The sequence below is a fragment of the Salmo salar genome, chromosome ssa02 (genome assembly GCF_905237065.1).
Source record: "Salmo salar chromosome ssa02, Ssal_v3.1, whole genome shotgun sequence".
Lineage (NCBI taxonomy): Eukaryota > Metazoa > Chordata > Actinopteri > Salmoniformes > Salmonidae > Salmo > Salmo salar.
The window spans coordinates 54833755-54854698 of NC_059443.1; the positions used below are offsets into that span (position 1 = coordinate 54833755).

At 43.1% G+C, this 20944-nt stretch overlaps 3 protein-coding genes across 7 annotated transcripts in view; 2 read left to right on the plus strand and 1 right to left on the minus strand.

Moving 5' to 3' along the window:
• The window catches only part of LOC106588262 (inactive rhomboid protein 2), a 37397-nt gene extending 27526 nt beyond the window's left edge, over positions 1 to 9871 (plus strand). For all 4 annotated transcript variants that reach the window (XM_014177111.2, XM_014177119.2, XM_014177105.2 and 1 more), the window contains 3 exons: positions 51 to 151; positions 1093 to 1246; positions 7615 to 9871. In XM_014177111.2, coding sequence (XP_014032586.2) covers positions 51 to 151; positions 1093 to 1246; positions 7615 to 8034 — 675 coding nt within the window. In that variant the 3' untranslated portion in view covers positions 8035 to 9871. The remainder of the gene's footprint in view (positions 1 to 50; positions 152 to 1092; positions 1247 to 7614) is intronic.
• Positions 9872 to 13055: 3184 nt separating this feature from the next.
• On the minus strand, positions 13056 to 16718 carry aanat1 (arylalkylamine N-acetyltransferase 1). Its single transcript, XM_014177714.2, has 3 exons — positions 16394 to 16718; positions 14353 to 14507; positions 13056 to 13971 (listed from the first exon to the last, which is right to left on the minus strand). Exons 1-3 carry the CDS (start codon positions 16557 to 16559, stop codon positions 13666 to 13668), a joined length of 627 nt encoding a protein of 208 aa, XP_014033189.1. The 5' UTR covers positions 16560 to 16718; the 3' UTR covers positions 13056 to 13665.
• Positions 16719 to 19084: 2366 nt separating this feature from the next.
• LOC106588250 ((E3-independent) E2 ubiquitin-conjugating enzyme UBE2O) overlaps positions 19085 to 20944 on the plus strand; it is a 46573-nt gene continuing 44713 nt past the window's right edge. The window contains exon 1 of one of the 2 annotated variants that reach the window (XM_014177082.2): positions 19085 to 19606. In XM_014177082.2, coding sequence (XP_014032557.2) covers positions 19229 to 19606 — 378 coding nt within the window. In that variant the 5' untranslated portion in view covers positions 19085 to 19228. The remainder of the gene's footprint in view (positions 19607 to 20944) is intronic. The other variant, XM_014177088.2, reaches the window with a different exon arrangement.

Here is a 20944-nt window from a genome sequence, read left to right on the forward strand (position 1 = left end):
TAATGACAGCCAGCTCCCTATCTGATCCGGGGATCTCTCTTCGTTAACAGATCCACTGTCTGGATGATGTGTGTGGCCTCCTGCCCTTCCTCAACCCTGACGTCCCTGACCAGGTCTACAGGCTGTGGCTCTCCTTGTTCCTACACGCAGGGTAATCATACACTGTATTTCTATAGTACTTTTCTATACATGATATTGTTTTTAGCCTAAAGTGCTTGACAGTAAGAGTATGTCGACCTCGGGTCGTCTGACTGTAGTCACATCAGTACTTAGTGCAAATCCAAACACCATAGGTAGAGTCATGGGATTTTGCTGACCAATTGACCTGAACAGGAAAGTCTCTGTAATACTCTGTTAAAGGTCAAATGCAGTCGTTTTATCAGTCAAATCATTTCCGGGTAACAATTCATTAACTTACTGTGATTTAAAAAAGAATAATAATGAAATGGTCAAAAATAGCTTCTTAGCAAAGAGCAATTTCTCAAGCAATAATTTAGCTAAGACTATCTGGTAGTGGTCTGGGGAGGGGAAAACTTCAAATGTGCTTTTTTTTGGCAGAGGGGTTTGGAACTCTCTTTCTTATTGGTCTATTAACAATTAACAAATGCACTGCCTGCAAAACTCCATCCCACCAAAACAGCAGTTCTTACACTAAAAGGGCATTATCGTCATTTTCACAATTTCACAGTATTATTCCAACCTCAGTGTGGAAATATATATATATATAAAACACAGGTAAATCACGTTTTTGACTGCACTGGGCCTTTAATACTTTATGTAACCCTAGTTGTAGCCTACTACACGGCTCTGATTGTTCCTTGTCAGTTTACATGGTCAGTGTGAACTCAGGGATATCCCATTGTATCCCACAGTCCCTAAGTATGGCCTTAACAGCAAATACTGCGTCGAGAGGATTCCCCCCACATGATTCAGATACGGGTACTTAGTGAGGAGATTACAGCACGTGCTGGGGTTCGTGTGTGTGTGTGTGTGTGTGTGTGTGTTAATATAGCATAAGCCTACGGTATGTGCGCCTATAAGCCTATTTCCATGTGTTGTCCTCTGACTGGCCTCTTCCCTTTCCCTATGAAGCCTCCTCCACTGCCTGGTGTCTGTAGTGTTCCAGATGACTATCCTGAGAGACCTGGAGAAACTGGCTGGCTGGGTCCGCATCTCCATCATCTACGTCCTTTCTGGCATCACCGGCAACCTGGCCAGCGCCCTCTTCCTCCCCTACAGAGCTGAGGTACACACACATACACACACACACACACACACACACAGGCTCACACACAGGAGCGCACGTACACACACCTGCTCAGCTAACACAACCGCCACTGCTAATCTCCATTGAGCTGGTCAGGTGTTTTCTAGGAAAACTGGCGAGAGAGAGAGCGTTAACATCTCAGCTAGGCCCGGGCAGCCACTGAGCTTAGCTCGGTTACTGGAGAAGCTTTGGATAGGGAGATTACTGGACTGGACGTGACCCCGTCTGGAGGGTAAACGATCAGGACTTAACTGCCTCTGCCCTGCCTCCATATCACCTGAAGCTGGAACACCACCATTACACGTGGCTTGAGAAAGCCATAGAGATCCTCTATTCATTTGTATGCTCAAAGCATTGGTAGAAATGCCAATGACGAAAACGTATTGCAATTGTGCAAACTGTCTGAATTGCTAGGGTTGGCACAGTCAACGAGACGTTCTGACAGCCTGAGAAGAAGAGCCTTGGCTGCAGTAGCCAGATGTGGTGTGCCAGGGTCCCCCTAGTGGTGAAAAGGAGTTTCAATTCACTCCATGTAAACTGTAAAGCTCCATGCATCCAACACATTTGCATTCCTTTGTCCAACACAGACAACTGGGTCTCATGTACATGTTTAATCACAAATGAGTGTTAACCCAGTCAGTTGACCCATTCATTCTGTCTCAGACCATGTCTGAGTCTCTCAAGTGTGGTCGCACACACAAACGCACTCCTACACGTTTTGTCATTCACTGACATTCCCATTGTAGCCCTATCTTCACCTTTGTATTTATTTATTTATTTTATTTAACCTTTATTTAACCAGGTAGGCAAGTTGAGAACAAGTTCTCATTTACAATTGCGACCTGGCCAAGATAAAGCAAAGCAGTTTGACACATACAACAACACAGAGTTACACATGGAGTAAAACAAACATACAGTCAATAATATAGTAGAAAAATAAGTCTATATACAAAGTGAGCAAATGAGGTGAGATAAGGGAGGTAAAGGCAAAAAAGGCCATGGTGGCGAAGTAAATACAATATAGCAAGTAAAACACTGGAATGGTAGATTTGTAGTGGAAGAAAGTGTAAAGTATAAATATAAATAATGGGGTGCAAAGGAGCTAAATAAATAAATACAGTAGGGGAAGTGAGTTGTTTGGGCTAAATTATAGATGGGCTATGTACAGGTGCAGTAATCTGTGAGCTGCTCTGACAGCTGGTGCTTAAAGCTAGTGAGGGAGATAAGTGTTTCCAGTTTTAGAGATTTTTGTAGTTCGTTCCAGTCATTGGCAGCAGAGAACTGGAAGGAGAGGCGGCCGAAGGAGGAATTGGCTTTGGGGGTGACCAGAGAGATATACCTGCTGGAGCGCGTGCTACAGGTGGGTGCTGCTATGGTGACCAGCGAGCTGAGATAAGGGGGAACTTTACCTAGCAGGGTCTTGCAGATGACCTGGAGCCAGTGGGTTTGGCGACGAGTATGAAGTGAGGGCCAGCCAACGAGAGCGTACAGGTCGCAGTGGTGGGTAGTATATGGGGCTTTGGTGACAAAACGGATGGCACTGTGATAGACTGCATCCAATTTATTGAGTAGGGTATTGGAGGCTATTTTGTAAATGACATCGCCGAAGTCGAGGATCGGTAGGATGGTCAGTTTTACGAGGGTATGTTTGGCAGCATGAGTGAAAGATGCTTTGTTGCGAAATAGGAAGACAATTCTAGATTTTACTTTGGATTGGAGATGTTTGATGTGAGTCTGGAATGAGAGTTTACAGTCTAACCAGACACCTAGGTATTTGTAGTTGTCCACATATTCTAAGTCAGAACCGTCCAGAGTAGTGATGCTGGATGGGCGAGCAGGTGCGGGCAGTGATCGATTGAATAGCATGCATTTAGTTTTACTTTAAGAGCAGTGGGAGGCCACGGAAGGAGAGTTGTATGGCATTGAAGCTCAGAGGAAATGTCCAACTCTCTGTGTTCCTCTCCCTGACCGGGACACGTTGGTGCTTGTTGTGTTATCTGGACATGATCTAATCCAACCAAGCCCTTTTCTTCTGCAGTGTGTGATGTGCTAATGGTAAGTTAGTCCAATCCCCTTGAGGTGAGGCAGCTGGCTTAATTGTGCCAGTCTGTTAAGGAGAGGGCGAGAGAGGCAGGGACATTCAGTCCAGGTTTCGGAGTCAGCAGTAGGGTAAATGTGAAGGGCACAGGAAGGGATTTCAGAGCGTCTTTGGACAGGAGACCCTGTTCCCTTGTAATCTCCTCTTATAGCTTTACCATTAGGCTATTGCTGTCCATTTGGCATAGGAAGAGTGGACAAGTTACTTAAATGTTTTTCCCTTGTTCTATTTCTTCTGGTGTTCAGACTCCTTTCTGTATGACCAGACTGTAATAGCCCATCCATGCTAAACTTCATTGATTTACAATTTGATTCACTCGTAGTCCCAGTATGTTAGGCTGTAGAAATGAAGAGTGCGAATGTTACTGGAAAGAAGAGGATACGCTACAGTTTTGTGCTCGAGGACAAGGCTCAGTATGGTGGACAGGAAGCATTGTTTGTGACGTGGGCATTGCCAAGTGGGAGAAGAGAGCTGCTGTGGATTACCTAATTGGCGCAAACCAACGTCTCCCAATTGGCCTCTGTAAAACGCGCTCTCTTGCTCGCTACAGATTACCCGAAGGATATTGTGTGGGTTAACAAAGGTCACTGCTACACTAATCCAGATTCCTCGTCTGTTCAATTGTTGAAAAAAAGATATGGTCTGGTCTTCCAGTGCTTCTACATACAGATTATGGATCAGAGTTTAGTACTCCCGAGGAGTACCTATTTCTGGAAGAATCTCTTCTTTTCATTTCCCCAGATTACCAGCTCTATTACAAAAATCTGCAGGTATGTGGCTGCAACTGTGCGTCTTTGACATGATTTGGCGCTAGGTACGTCTGTCACTGTCCTAGTGTGAAGTTACTGTGAGGTAGCACTCAGAAATGTCACCGCTGCTGCACCAGCAGGACGCAGGCTTTCACACAACAGGAATAGCTCCAGAGACGTGAGGCGACGCACGGCTCCTCATCTCAAGCCACTTAGGGCCGAGTTTGAGTAAAAGGGGATTATCCCATTGGTGGAGTAAACAAGACCCCGAATTGGTGGCCGAACCAGTCTCTATCCACTGTGGTTAAAAACATCACAAATTAGGATTGGTTTTAGGTCTTCACGATGTTGGAAACTAAATGTTTGTGTTATACCCCTAAAAGGGAGAAATATATATATATATATATATAACACGGAGATGTGGCTACGGCTTCAAGTCACTTGTAATGAGTCTTTTCTTATAAAGTCATCAGCCATTTACATAGGTACGAAATATGTTTCACAAATGCACAATATATTCTCAAATTACATAGCTGTTACAAGTGTTCAATAAACCAGTATTGTCTCATTTATACATTACAATGGCTCAATGGATCGTTTATTATCCCTCTTTAAATTGACACTATGAAATGCAATGACAAGCCTTTTTAAATGCATCATGTATCTCACAATTTATTATCACCATGAATCATCCTTGTATATACTGTTCCTAAATGTATTACATACTGTATTAATTCCTATCAGTATGCAAACTCGTCCTATAACAACAAAAACATGTATAACCTTGTAGTAATTCGTATTTAGTGCTTTTGATCACAACAACTTTCACATTTCCCGAAAGTTTTCCATTGTTCCCATTTACCCACACACACAGGAGCTGTGCGCAAGGTCTCTCTCGGGGCACGCTCTGATCACGAAGTCACCTTGTGCAAGTGAGCAGCCTTCTAGAAATCCTGCTAGCAAAACGGCTAATTTCAAAGTGGTCACGTACACATGGTTAGCAGATGTAATTGCGAGTGTAGTGAAATGCTTATGCTTCTGGATCCGACAGTGCAGCAGTACCTAACAGGTAATATTTAACAATTCCACAGCAAAACCTAATACACACAATCTAGTAAAGGAATGGGATAAGAATATATAAGTATAAAATATATGGATGAGTAGTGACAGAGTGGCTAAGATGCAATAGGTAGTAAATAATAGATAGTGACGTATATACATATGAGATGAGTAATACGAGATATGTAATTATTAAAGTGACTAGTGTTCCATTTATTAAAGTGGCCAATGATATCAAGTCTGTAGGTAGGCAGCCGACTCTCTGTGCTAGTGGTGGCTGTTTAACAATCTGATTGCCTTGAGATAGAAGCTGTTTTTCAATCTCTCTGTCCCAGCTCCGATGCACCTGTACTGACCTCGCCTTCTGGATGATAGCGGTGTGAACAGGCAGTGGCTCGGGTGGTTATTGTCCTTGACGATCTTTTTTGCCTTCCTGTGACATCGGGTGTTGTAGGTGTCCTGGAGGGCAGGTAGTTTGCCCCCAGTGATGCGTTGTGCAGACCACACCACCCTCTGGAGAGCTCTGCGGTTGTGGGTGGAGCAGTTGCCTTTCCAGGAAGTGATACAGCCCGATAGGATGCTCTCAATTGTGCACCTGTAAAAGTTAGTGAGGGTTTTCGGTGACAACCAAAATTTTTTCAGCCTCCTGAGGTTGAAGAGGCACTGTTGTGCCTTCTTCACCACACTGTCTGTGTGTGTGGACCATTTCAGTTTGTCGGTGATATGTACACCGAGGAACTTAAAACTTTACACCTTCTCCACTGCTGTCCTGTCGATGTGGATTGGGGGGTGCTCTCTTTGTAGTTTCCTGAAGTCTACGATCATCTCTCTTGTTTTTCTGACATTGAGTGAGAGGTTATTTTCCTGACACCACACTCCGAGGGCCCTCACCTCCTCCCTGTAGGATGTCTCGTTGTTGTTGGTTATCAAGCCTACCACTGTGGTGTCATCTGCAAACTTGATGATTGAGTTGGAGGCGTGCATGGCACGCAGTCGTGGGTGAACAGAGAGTACAGGAGAGGGCTGAGAACTCACCCATGTACAAATAACACATTTACTGTTTTAAACATCTGAAACATTCTGACACGAACAAAAACATTCTAACCTCCCAGAAGGACGGGAGAGGAGGACTTAGGCTTTTCACACGCCCTAGGCACGCGGCCTACACGTTCCAGACACGCTATATGGGTGCTCTGAATCCAATCATTCCCCAGACTTTGAGTCACTCTTCAATGCAGAAATTCAGAAGTCAAAAGTTGAGACGTTCTGAAACTCAGCCTCTAAAGAAACAACTAGACGTCACAACAGTAGCACTCTCTAGTTCTTCTTCAAAGGACTTTCTGAATCACTCGTGAGAGCAGGAAATCAGAAGTCAGAGAGAGTTCAGACGTTCTGAAACTCAGCCTGTCAAACGAAGTGCTCAATGGCCAATGAAGCTTCGACTGTCTAGCGCTGGCTGCGGAATGATTGGATTCAGAGCACCCATATAGCGTGTCTGGAACGTGTGGGCCGCGTGCCTAGGGCGTGTGAAAAGCCTAACTCCTCCTCGCCCGTCCTTCTGGGAGGTTAGAATCTCAGATTAGCCATCTGCCCTGGTATGCCCACCACAGCCCTGATGACAATCTAATCAGGATGCCAGCTGTAGAACCAGTGACCAAAGAACCATTGCTGTTGGTTTCAACCTAGACCTAACTATTGAGTAGTTACAACGGAAATGTACCTTAAGTCGTGAGGTTTAGAACGGAGGCACAATGTAATACTCTTTTGTTATAGTACACCAAAAATGACACATTCCCATTTTTGGAACATCCAACGTCACTGTAGACATATAAAAGTGAAGATGGTTAAAATGTCCAATGGTGTAATTTATATATTGATCGCAACATTTGTTTGGGGACATTATACCAAAGAGAATTACCCTGCTGAGAGGAAGTTGAACAGGGCTGAACCTCTCCAGACCCCTGAGCTGCATGCATTTGGATCAGTAGACTACCGACCAAATTCACTATTACACACAGACGTCAACATTTAATGCACTCAGCTGGTGCACTTGCTTCCCATTTTGCCCGGTTCCTATTGTCCTCTGCTATAAGGGACTATACCGACTCCGCCTCAGTCATCTGCCTGCCCATTAGCAAGGAGTACATATGCTACCACCACTTCCTTCATGCTAATGTACTAGCATTTGATATGAATTTCAACAGATGCCAGTGAGCAGGATGCATGCATTTTATCCCGGCATCTTCCGCTGATATGCCCCATGCTATGGTCAACAGTGACATTCATTCATGCACATGCTGGTCTTGTCACCCATTCATCCAGTGGTGGCATCGTCATTGAGTGAAACATCATCCCCTCCCTCCATTTTGTTTGATCAGAGCAGGTGGATGTATGACTCTCTCTTTTCCCTCTCTCTCTGTCTTTCTCTGGTTATTATCCAGGTTGGCCCAGCTGGCTCCCAGTTCGGGCTGCTTGCCTGCCTGTTTGTGGAGCTCATCCAGGGCTGGCAGATGCTGGAGAAGCCGTGGAAGGCCTTCCTCAAGCTGGTGGGCATCGTCTTCTTCCTGTTCCTGTGTGGCTTGCTGCCCTGGATCGACAACATCGCCCACATCTTCGGCTTCCTCAGCGGCCTGCTGCTCTCCTTCTCCTTCCTGCCCTACGTGACGTTCGGCGACTTCGACAAGTACCGAAAGCGTGTCCTCATCCTGCTATCGCTGCTGGTCTACCTGGGCCTGCTCTCCTCGCTGGTTGTCTGGTTCTATATCTACCCCATCAACTGGCACTGGCTGGAGCACCTCACCTGCCTGCCCTTCACCAGCAAGTTCTGCGAGAAGTACGACATCGACCATGTGGTGCACTAGGCTAGCACTCACTAAAGCGCTAACAGCTAATGCTAGCTGGCTTTAGAACCTGGACATTCACTAAAGCGCTAACAGCTAATGCTAGCTGGCTTTAGAACCTGGACATTCACTAAAGTGCTAACAGCTAATGCTAACTGGCTTTAGAACCTAGACATTCACTAAAGCGCTAACGGCTAATGCGAGCTGGCTATAGAACCTGGACAGGAAGCGCAGTGGAAAATACTTTTAAGGGAAACGGAACTTAAAGGGAGAGCGCACCTGGTTCATATGCCCGTAAGCACCCAGGGTATCTACGCACATTGCCTTCTTAGACTGTACAGCTATGCTAGTTCCTCTGGAGAGAACGACTCAGTCTGAGCGTGGCGTTAAAGTGGACTTGGAAGACTACAGAGGATATCCTACCCTATCGGTTCATAAACCTTCACGTTAATACTACAGAGGCCTCTTATTTGTTACCTTTTGGACTCATTTTCTACAACACTGGATGTATCAAACACTACGTGATATAGCATTTCATTATGTTCAAATACTTTGAATTAGCTGTTCATGTGAGCATTTAATTATGGTATTGAATACAAGTCATACAGTCTGTCACTGGCTGGAGCATTGTTTCAACTTGAACCTAGTTTTGTGTGCTTTTCGTGACTTTTCCATGGCACTTTTTTTTGGGGACCAGTTAAGTGTTAAGAATTCCGTCCAATAGCAGTTGCCTTTCACAATGAATTATACCGTACAGACGGTCAATACAATTGTGTTATTGTATCTGTAAATGATGCTTGTTCTTCATCTGAAGGATTGGTTTGACCTTCCAAATCCTGCCTTCCAATCTGCCTAGGTTATTTATGGCAACTGCCACAGGTGCTTGAGAAATATACATCTAACTAATTCCAATTGAACTGTGTCACTGCCCCAAAAACAAGCTGTTAGCCTTACGGAAGGCTTTTCAGTTTAAGTGCACTACTAATTAAACACGTTGACTTGTTTTGGCCATAATTGTGGCGTTTCACTGGACATTGTGTTATAGCTTTGGTACTCAAACGTTAATGAAACGTAATATCGTAAGATTATAGGATCTGACTGACTGTCCAAAAGGCAATATGTGATCTGATAGAGCAAACTGGAAAGTCCATGTTGTTTCACTTCAAAGGACAATGTGCTTGCACTATATATAATTACAGCACTTCAGTGCTATCAAAGCAAATTACTTGTCAATGTGTTATGTGTTTATATTTAAAGCGAACGAGAATCCGTGTACTGTGTGCCATGATCAATGGCCATTGATTCAAGAAAGGCTGCTAGTCACTCTTGCCATTACAGATATCAAAATGGCCAACAGAGTTTCTGCCATCCCGGCCTGCTCCTGGTCTCTTGGATTATGACCCTCTCCTCTGGCAGCTGTCCACTCTTCACTGCTTAGGACATTTCCTGAGAGGTGGATTACTGCGGTGATGTGGATTATTTGAGCAGGATTTATTATGCTTTGTTAAATCACTTTACACACCAGTCAACTGGTGGCGTTAATGGCCGACTATGTCAATAACGTGCAATTCTTCACAGGTGTTGGTTGGACGATCGTTGAGTACTGTTTTACGTTGTTTTGTCATTTGGGCATTTAAATGGTTGTGACCCTGTTTAATTTGCTCGGAATCTGTCCCTCTTTTCTTTTTATATGAACACTTTAGCACAGTCTGCTCCTCTTCATAGGAATTCACAGTGCCTTCTGAAATGTGTGTAACCCTTGAATTTGAGCGTCTGTAAGTTGGCAAGCATAAATCTGTAAATGCATTTGGACCAAATGTATTAGTTATTTATTGGAATAAAAAAGTATACTTTGGAATTTTCTCTTTTACTGAGATATTGTGATATTATTGCTGCAGTTTTGAAGATATTACCCGTACGTGTATGTACAAATTCACACGATGTTCTTAAAAATGAATGTAAATGTAATAATGTTTTCCCTCTTGTGTGTCTTGAGCTCATAGATTCAAATTCCAGTAACCTTTCCTGACTTTTGTGAAAATGGCTCAAGGTACTACTACTTTGGATCTATGCTTCTGAACTATTTCTCTTGACAATCGCATTTAGCCAGGTGGCGTGGTGGTGATTGAAAAGCTAGGAATAGAAAGGCTGTTGTAGATTCCACCCTCTTCAAGAGAGATTTACTCCACAACTTGAATCTCTTTGGGTCACGTTTTTGCAAGCTGAGAAGTTGAAAACAAGTTGCTTTGTCCTCTAAATCAGGCATTTGTTAATCATAGAAACCATACAGTGTAATGCATTTCTACATTCCAAATGAAAGGGAAAGTCAGAAACAGAAATGTTTGAAAATTAGTTTATTTTCTTATTTTCAAAATGTTATAAAAATCAGTAACGTCTTGATTCAAGATTGATGGAGGAAGAGGTGGTGGTTTTCTACAGAGAAAAAGATGTCTCATTTATCAAGGGGAATGGAAAATCCTGGGGAGGGATATTGGTAAAAATTGCTGTGTTTCAAACATTAAAATGCTATAAAGTCTATTTTCAAATACTGTGCCAGCTACAAGTATATTGTTCACAACTCCATACTATATTGGCAGTTGGATTCCCATAAGTGTGTCATTACTACGAACACCCTCCAGACATGACCTCTACTGGTAATGCTGCTTACTGAATACAGTAGGTCTAGCTTTGTTTAAAATGCTTGGCAGCAGCAAATAGGCGATTCTCGTAAATCCCTAGAAGTTACACGACAATAATGCTTGCTAATGGACACGTTAGCAGATAAACCCCTATAGCCCCAGCTAGAGGGGCGTACAATACTGGTCTACTTTGGAGACTGGCGTCTCTGCTGACAAACAAACACAGCCTGGTTTGCTATTATCCCTCCCTGATATACTGTATATCGGTAATCTAATTTCAATATTTTAAAAAAATCTAGAAAAAAAACAAGTTCTAGCTAAGAGTAATACTACCATTAATACTACTAACATGGTATATACCATTGATAATACAAGTCACCACCCAGCTCTTTTAGCTGCCCAGTGCATTTTAAAGGCATAAATACAGAAGGATAAACAAAAACATTAGTGATCTTGAAAAGCAAATGAAAGTCCCAGGCAATCTCCCAGGTGTTGATGTGCCATAAAGCTGCATATTCAGACAGGAAGAATGAGATTGAAAGTGTCCTTCTTGGTTGCTTGGCTCACGAGACCACAGTAAAAAAGGGACATTGAGTTAATGCTGTTTTAATGCTTGCCATGGATTGATACACAAGCAGCACAGCCACAAAACGCTAACAGGAAGAGAGAAGCTAGCTGATCCTTCTTCAGTCTAGGCCTATCTGCATTTTCGTTAGATTCTCAAGTCATCCATCAAGATGCAATTTGTTTGCTAAAATCTCAGACTTAACTTGAGTTAAAAAATGTCCAGCATTTTATACAAAAATATGTACTTTGCTGCATATTTCCTTGCTGTACTTTTCTAATGTAAACCTAGCATTTTTGGCAGTTAGCAGATTCTATTTGGTCATCATGAATAAGACATTTTGTAAAAATTAATAAAGTAATACATTTATAATCACTTAATTACTCAAGTAATTCCATATCTTCCCCAAAGATCATGTCAGCCTTTGAGATGAAAAAAAGCCTTTCGTGAACGAACACTCACGTTTGACTAGCTTTGACTTTGACTACTTTGAGGAGAAATGTACTTACTATGTCTGTGATATGTGGTTGTCCTACCTAGCTATCTTAAGATGAATGCATTAACTGTAAGTCGCTCTGGATAAGAGCGTCTGCTAACATTTTTAAATGTTTGGTCTCTTACGGGTCAACTATCTTCTGTAACACCCACCACATAGGACACACAAACCCTGCCACAACACAAAACAGTGAGCACAGACAAACACCTACGAGCCACTGCACTAGTATCCCACATGTAACTCACAGCAAGTGTAATCTTGTTCCCAGAAACTTCGTGCAATAGACTGGGAACGAGGTTTCACCAAGCTGCTTACATACAGTGGCAAGAAAAAGTATGTGAACATTTTGGAATTATCTGGATTTCTGCATAAATTGGTCATAAAATTTGATCTGATCTTCATCTAAGTCACAACAACAGACAAACAGTCTGCTTAAACTAATAACTCACAAATTATTGTATTTTTCTTGTCTATATTGAATACATCATTTAAACATTCACAGTGTAGGTTGGAAAAAGTATGTGAACCCCTAGGTTAATGACTTCTCCAAAAGCTAATTGGAGTCAGGAGTCAGCTAACCTGGAGTACAATCATTGAGACGGGATTAGGGATGTTAGAGCTGCCCTGCCTTATAAAAAAACACTCACCATATTTGAGTTTGCTATTCACAAGAAGCATTGCCTGATGTGAACCATGCCTCGAACAAAAGAGATCTCAGAAGACCCAAGATTAAGAATTGTTAACTTTCATAAAGCTGGAAAGGGTTACATAAGTATCTCTAAAAGCCTTGATGTTCATCAGTCCAAGGTAAGACAAATTGTCTATAAATGGAGAAAGTTCAGCACTGTTGCTACTCTCCCTAGGAGTGGCCGTCCTGCAAAGATGACTGCACGAGCACAGCGCAGAATGCTCAATGAGGTTAAGAAGAATACTAGAGTGTCAGCTAAAGACTTACAGAAATCTCTGGGACATGCTAACATCTCTTTTGACAAGTCTACGATACGTAAAACACTAAACAAGAATGGTGTTGATGGGAAGACATCACAGAAGAAGACACTGCTGTCCCCCCCCAAAAAATCGCTGCACGTCTGAAGTTCGCAAAAGAGCATATGGATGTTCCACAGCGCTACTGGCAAAATGTTCTGAGGACAGATGAAACTAAAGTTGAGTTGTTTGGAAGGAAGGAACACAACACTGTGTCGAGAAAAAAAGGCACAGTACGCCAACATCAAAACCTCATCCCAACTGTAAAGTATTGTGAAGGGAGCTTTGCTGCCTCAGGGCCTGGACAGCTTGCTATCATCGACGGAAAAATGAATTCCCAAGTTTATCAAGACATTTTGCAGGAGAATGTAAGGCTATCTGTCTGCCAATTGAAGCTCAACAGAAGTTGGGTAATGCAACAGGACAACAACCCAAAACACAGAAGTAAATCAACAACGAAATGGCTTCAACAGAAGAAAATACGCCTTCTGGAGTAGCCCAGTCAGAGTCCTGACCTCAACCCGGTTCACACCAGACATCCCAAGAATATTGCTGAACTGAAGCAGTTTTATAAAGAGGACTGTTCCAACATTCCTCCTGACATTTGTGCAGGTCTGATCCGCAACTACAGTTTGGTTGAGGTTATTGCTGCCAAAGGAGGGTTAACCAGTTATTAAATCCATGGGTTCACATACTTTTTCCACACTGCACTGTAAATGTTTACACGGTTCAATAAAGACATGAAAACGTATAATTGTTTGTGTGTTATTAGTTTAAGCAGACCGTGTTTATCTATTGTTGTAACTTAGATGAAGATCAGATCAAATTTGATGACCAATTTGTGCAGAAGTCCAGGTAATTCCAAAGGGTTCACATACTTTTTCTTGCCACTATAGCCGTCTTCCAGCCACGGAAGGTTGGTCAAACACTCCCCATTGAAGGAGGCATCCATCTTGGTTCGTATCCCCTCAAACACCACTGTTGCGGCGCATGTACGCGTGGCCCCGGACAGGGTACATCATCTCAATGAAGGTCAGGGGCCCCACAGTGATGTCGCTGGGGCCCTGCACTTTAAATCCTGACTTCTGGTAGAAAGGGACCAGGAAGTCTTCACACATGAGCACGGCGCAGCGCACATAGGGCAGGCAGCGCAGGTACTGCAGGTAGCGCCACATCAGGATGGAGCCCTTGCCTTGCTGCCGGAAGGTGCGATGGACAGCAAGCACATGGAGGTGGACCGTGGAGCCATGGGGCTTGTGGAGGGTGAGAGCGTCCTGAAAAAGGAGGGAGGGAAGGCTGAGTTTTGAGTGCATGAGTACAATGTGAGATCACCCGACATTTATCATTGTCATGGAGATTTTTTCATGATCATCTCTATTGAACCCTGAATTGACAGGTTTGTGTGGATGTAAGCTTGGTTTATGTGGATGTAAGCTTGGTTGTGTGGATGTAAGGTTGGTTGCATTCTCTTATTTTGAGATGTTTTATATAAAAACCTTGAAGACCCTGTGCTAAAAAAATTATTGTACTAAAATACCACATTGAAGTACATCCTCAAAGCTTGCCTTTTGATTAATTGGGTAGGCTACCAAAAGTCATTCATTATAATAAAGACAATGTCCCACTTATTCAACACGTTTTGACTTGGGGCTTACCATGGCTAGTTTCTCCTGGTCCCACAGTGATCCTATGATGAAGGCAACGAGGCGTCCCTCCTCAAACCAGCCCAGAGACAGCTCAGGGCACAGCGTCAGGAAGTGACACACCTCATCCAAGTGGAGCGGACACTCTCCAGACACAGAGATGAAGGCTGAGGAGGGCAGATAGACAACACAAGTCCATGATCAAGTACACACGTAGTTGTTTAGTCTAATCTCAGTTTGCTTACTTCCAACTAAACTCAGCATAAAAAGTAATGTCCCTTTTTTCAGGACCCTGTCTTTCAAAGATAATTTGTAAAAATCCAAATAACTTTACAAATCTTCTTTGTAAAGGGTTTAAACACTGTTTCCCATGCTTGTTCAATTAACCATAAACAATTAATGAACATGCACCTGTGGAACGGTCGTTAAGACACTAACAGCTTACAGACGGGAGGCAATTAAGGTCACAGTTATGACCTTAATTGCTACTCACTCTGAAAAACACCAAAAGAAAGATGCTCAGGGTCCCTACTCATCTGCGTGAACGTGCCTTGGGCATGCTGCATGGAGGCATGAGGACTGCAGATGTGGCCAGGGCAATAAATTGCAATGTCCGTACTGTGAGACACCTTAGACAGCGCTACAGGGAGACGGGACGGACAGCTGATCATCCTCGCAGTGGCAGACCACGTGTAACAACACCTGCACAGGATCGGTACATCCGAACATCACACCTGCGGGACAGGTACAGGATGGCAACAACAACTGCCCGAGTTACACCAGGAACACACAATCCCTCCGTCAGTGCTCAGACTGTCCGCAATAGGCTGAGAGAGGCTGGACTGAGGGCTTGTAGGCCTGTTGTAAGGCAGGTCCTCACCAGACATCACCGGCAACAACTTTGTCTATGGGCACAAACCCACCGTCGCTGGACCAGACAGGACTGGCAAAAAGCGCTCTTCACTGACGAGTCGCGGTTTTGTCTCACCAGGGGTGATGGTCGGATTCGCGTTTATCGTCGAAAAAATGAGCGTTACACCGAGGCCTGTACTCTGGAGCGGGATTGATTTGGAGGTGGAGGGTCCATCATGGTCTGGGGCTAAGTGTCACAGCATCATCGGACTGAGCTTGTTGTCATTGCAGGCAATCTCAACGCTGTGTGTTACAGGGAAGACATCCTCCTCCCTCATGTGGTACCCTTCCTGCAGGCTCATCCTGACATGACCCTCCAGCATGACAATGCTCATAGACATACTGCTCGTTCTGTGCATGATTTCCTGCAAGACAGGAATGTCAGTGTTCTGCCATGGCCAGCGAAGAGCCCGGATCTCAATCCCATTGAGCACGTCTGGGACCTGTTGGGTTGGAGGGTGAGGGCTAGGGCTAGGGCCATTCCCCCCAGAAATGTCCGGGAACTTGCAGGTGCCTTGGTGGAAGAGTAGGGTAACATCTCACAGCAAGAAGTGGCAAATCTGGTGCAGTCCATGAGGAGGAGATGCACTGAAGTACTTAATGCAGCTGGTGGCCACACCAGATACTGACTGTTACTTTTGATTTTGACCCCCCCTTTGTTCAGGGACACATTATTCCATTTCTGTTAGTCACATGTTAGTGGAACTTGTTCATTTTATGTCTCAGTTGTTGAATCTTGTTATGTTCATACAAATATTTACACATGTTAAGTTTGCTGAAAAGAAATGCAATTGACAGTGAGAGGACGTTTCTTTTTTTGCTGAGTTTACATGCTTGGTGACATGAATCCCATTATGACTGACTGACTGTTTGTTTGTCATGAATTTGGTTGGTATCCAAAGATTTATTTCCAAAATAAATATTAGCCTAGTCTATAAAAAAAACGTAAAAGTAAACTTTAAACGTAAAGCACCTTAACATTAAATAGTCTACATTTGACAAGTCCAATTAATGACAAAGCATATTTTTTTTCACAAAACATCAATATACCTTTTAATGTCTAGGTACAAAGTTGTAAAGAAAAACGACCAGTATTGGGGTAAAAACAAGTTCTACATTTTAGTAAGTTAAAAGTTGTTACCCTCTCTCTCGATCTCAAACACGCTGATTGCGTCCTCCGGGCTGAGGCAACGGAACTCGCTGGCCGGGAGTGTGTGGCGACGCCCGCGCCTGGGGGTGATGGAACCCATGGGAGGGCGCATTAGGAGACTAGATTTCAGGAAAGGCAGGGAACTGACTGTCGACATGGTCTCTGATCGAAGTTCCAAGCTCTTAAATCAAATAGAAATGTTGATATTTCAATATAATTTCTACTTGGGTATTGAATGGCTGCCTGTCTCTTCGATATCTGCTCCACTCAAGTGATCCAAGTGAAGAAGGGTTGTGCGTAAAGTCTGAGGTTAATGTGGTGCCCTGTGTGTATTTATACCTTTGGCAGTAAGCGCTATTAGTCATAAGCCTACAAGCTGGATGACCAAATTCTGAGAGGATACCTGTCAACAATAAACATTTACACGGATTTATTGGGGATATTTGTCACTTGTGTTTGGAATTAGCCTCTTGTAAAGATGCAACTAATGGATCGGCTTTTGGCTAAGCCTAGGTATCACCTATTTTCAGTTATTTTATTTATATCTATAAATGACAATTTACATATATATATAGGTCTAAAAATTCAGTGTTTGATGGGTACAATTTTGGCCTTCTATACTGAACAAAAATATGAACATGCATGCCACAATTTCAAAGATTTTACTGAGTTACAGTTCATATAAAGAAATCAGTCAATTGAAATAAACTCATTAGGCCCTAATCTATGGATTTCACATGACTGGGAATACAGATATGCATCTGTTGGTCACAGATCTTTTATTTTTTGAAAGGTAGGGTCGTGGATCAGAATACCAGTCAGTATCTGGTGTGACCAACATTTACCTCATGCAGCGTGCATGCAGTTCTTTTCATAGAGTTGATCAGGCTGTTGATTGTGGCCTGTGGAATGTAGTCCCAATCCTCTTTAATGGCTGTGCGAAGTTGCTGGATATTAGCAGGAACTGGAACACGCTGTCGTATATGCCGATCCTGTGCATCCCAAACATGCTCAATGGGTGACATGTCTGGTGAGTATGTAGGCTATGGAAGAACTGGGACATTTTCAGGTTCCAGGAATTGTGTACAGATCCGTGCGACATGTGAGGATCTCGTCACGGTATCTCTGTGCATTCAAATTGCCATCGATAAAATGCAATTGTGTTTGTTGTTTGTAGCTTATGTCTGCCCATACCATAACCCCACTGCCACCATGGCTCACTCTGTTCACAACATTGACATTAGCAAACCGCTCGCCTACACAACGAAGTACACATGGTCTGCGATCGTGAGGCCGGTTGGACATACTGTCATATTCTCTAAAATGAAGCTGGAGGTGGCTTATGGTAGAGAAACTAACATTAAATGATCAATTATCTGGTGGACATTCCTGCAGTCAGAATGCCAATTGCATGCTCCTTCAAAACTTGAGACATCTGTGGCATTGTGTTGTGTGACAAAATTGCACATTTTAGAGTGGCCTTTTATTGTCCCCAGCACATCATTGTGTAATGATCCTGCTGTTTAATCAGCTTCTTGATATGCCACACCTGTCAGGTGGGTGGATTATCTTGGCAAAGGAGAAATGCTCACTTACAGGGATGTGAACAAATGTGTGCACAACATTTTAGAGAAATAAGCTTTTTGTGCATATGGAAAATGTCTGGGACCTTATATTTCAGCTCATGAAACATGGGACCAACACTTTACATGTTGCGTTTATATTTTTGTTCAGTGTATAATTTCAAATATAAGTGGAATATAGGCTGTGTGTAATTTTAAAATGGCTATTTTATTTAAATGTTGATATCAATATCACTCTATTAGAATTTTCCGCATAGAATAGGCCTACTGGTGATTGTATTACGAATCTTATCGGTTGCCCTCATCTATTTACCAAACGTCATGTGACTCAAATAAGGGAAACCTTTCCATTGTACATCAATTGTCTCGAGATTGTGGTTCATGTTTTTTTTCCCCATGTAAGAGTTTGTTGATCATTATTTAAGTTTTAATGTATAGTTTATCCCCTGCTGGCAATACGTTGCTGACCAATACGAAATTAGTCTTGTTGTTTTTTGGTTTCCTGGTAAATGCAGGTATAGAACAGAGTAAGCGTCTGTATTTGTTGTAATCCCTTTTGAAAAAAATAGAATAGGCTTCTCGCATTATATACATTTTTATAGATTTATAAGCGCATCTTTGCGCTTGACAAATAAGACCAACGTCCGCATATGCCCCCTCAGGTTAGCCTACATAACACAACCACAGTGTCAGGCAAGGTATGCATAAAATATGTTATTTCATGCCACAAACCTGTGAAACCATGGCTTTCTGCAATAATAAGCCAATTGCAGCACTCGACACTGACACCAAGTGGCGAAAATGGGCATAGAACCCCTATTCGAGCCCGGGCTACAGACTTGTTGATGAAATTGACGTCTTCTCTTTCATTATGTTTGCATTTCTGTAAGAAATTATATTAAAAAAATACCATGATCATGGCTGTGATATTTAATTAACTTTATTGTTAGGCTGTGTCCTAAGGGGGACTCTAATCCTAAATTGGCCACATTACATCATACATTTGTGTCATCATGTAGCTAGTAGCAACACCTGCCTGTGTGACTAGAATATAAAGAAAGATGTGTTATAATAACGGTGTGATATAACTGTCTGCAGTCTCAGACTCATTTATTCTGAGTCAAGCCCATGCATTTACGCAGCGCCCGCCCTACCGACGTAAACACGTGCACTTCCCTGGTTACAGGTTTCTCTTTTTTTCTTCTCCACGGTCTCTCCGCCTTATTCTCTGACAACTGCAGCGATGGCGGAACCGGTGGCATCGGACACAGCTCTTTCTCCGACTGTAAGCCCGGGCTCGGAGCCTCCATCCATGGCGCTCTCTCCTTCTGCAGGCGGCTCCCAGCGGCTTCTTTTCTCCCACGATTTGGTGTCAGGTCGGTATCGTGACTTGGTCCGGTTCGGCCTAGTCAGAATGATACAAGGCGAGGAGGAGTTTGATTCAGACTCGGACCTCGAAGATGGCGGAGGTAGAGGCGGCGGCGGCGGTGGTGGTGGCTGTATCCCCTGTAACTCGGACACCGAGAGCAGTGTTGTGGACAGCCTCGCACCTCTGGGAAGGGGTTTTGTCCGGGTGCAGTGGTACCCAGAAGGAGGGAAACAAGACATACGGGAAACAAAGGTAATTGTCTGCTAACGTTAGCTAACTAGCCACACAATATGTTTTCAACATTGGAGGTAACATTTAGTTAGCTAGTTAGCTAGCTTTCAGCACAAGGTGTGTTTTCCCGTTACTGACAGCTAACGCTAGCTGGTTCAATGAATTAGTAACCGTACACCGCCACCGGTTTAGCATGCTATAACCAGCATTGTGAACGTTTTATCCGCGCTCTTGTGTACTTGTTTGTTACAGTCACTATACCTAGCTTCAGCATATTGCCTACATTTCTTGAAATATGCAGTGCAACTGGGTGTGACATAGCATGCTTGGCTAGGTAACTTTTTATTATTGCTTACTGGTTAAACGACTAACTAGTGTGCTAGTCATTTATTTAGGTATAACTAACGTTCTCCACGAACCAGTTTAGCTAACTGGCAGGTTGGCTAGGCTAACTTGCTAGCTAATTAAACGCACGTTGCTGATCAATTAACTAGCTAGTTTGCATCTCGGGTTTTCAGTAACTGAATCATTGACAACTTTTGTAGGAGAGGGAACACTAGCTAAAACTGCAGCTTAAACAATGAGATGCATGACTTTAACTGAATCATGTAAGGTGGTCTCTAGCTGATGCTGTATCTGACAGCTCAAGCTAGCCATGACCCATCATCATATGAGATGAGATTGCTAAAATGATATCATTGATAGAACAATGACCCAGATGTTTAACCGGATCTATAAACCTGAAGCATCTGGTTGACGTATCCACTCACCACCAAATGTGATGAGCAGAAGCCCAATTGCCGGCAGTGGGAGGAGATGGATTTTGGCCGACTTTCTGCTAATTTTGTCATTGATGAAGCATATTTGATCTCTATGCAGTTTTCTGTCCCCATAAGAGGCGGTTGTTTAGGAGGGCGAATTGAGTTATTGCACACGCGTAGGCCTTCTCTAATATGCAAATACATACTAGAATGCGTCAATATGGGTTCTGCCCACCTCCTTGCTTGTTCTGCACACTATTATTAATTTGCTCCCATTAGACCACAGCCTGTTGTTTCCATCTTGGGTTAGTTATACACATCTTGATTCTATGCTAAACCCTCCACTACACGAGGAGTCAGTTTAATCAATGATACTGATGGTGTAATTTTAGTTTTCCATTGGCCAAAGGCAGTTTTAAAGTGGATAACATCCTGCATGACTGCCATTTTAAAGCGGATAGGTTTTGCTGACGTTTCATTTATTATTAACAATAATACATCGATACAAAGCTATAAATGGTATTTAACCTTGCCTATGAATGCATTTCACATTAGTTACCAAACTTAGTCGGAAGCAGGTTGAGGCTATCGCCATATT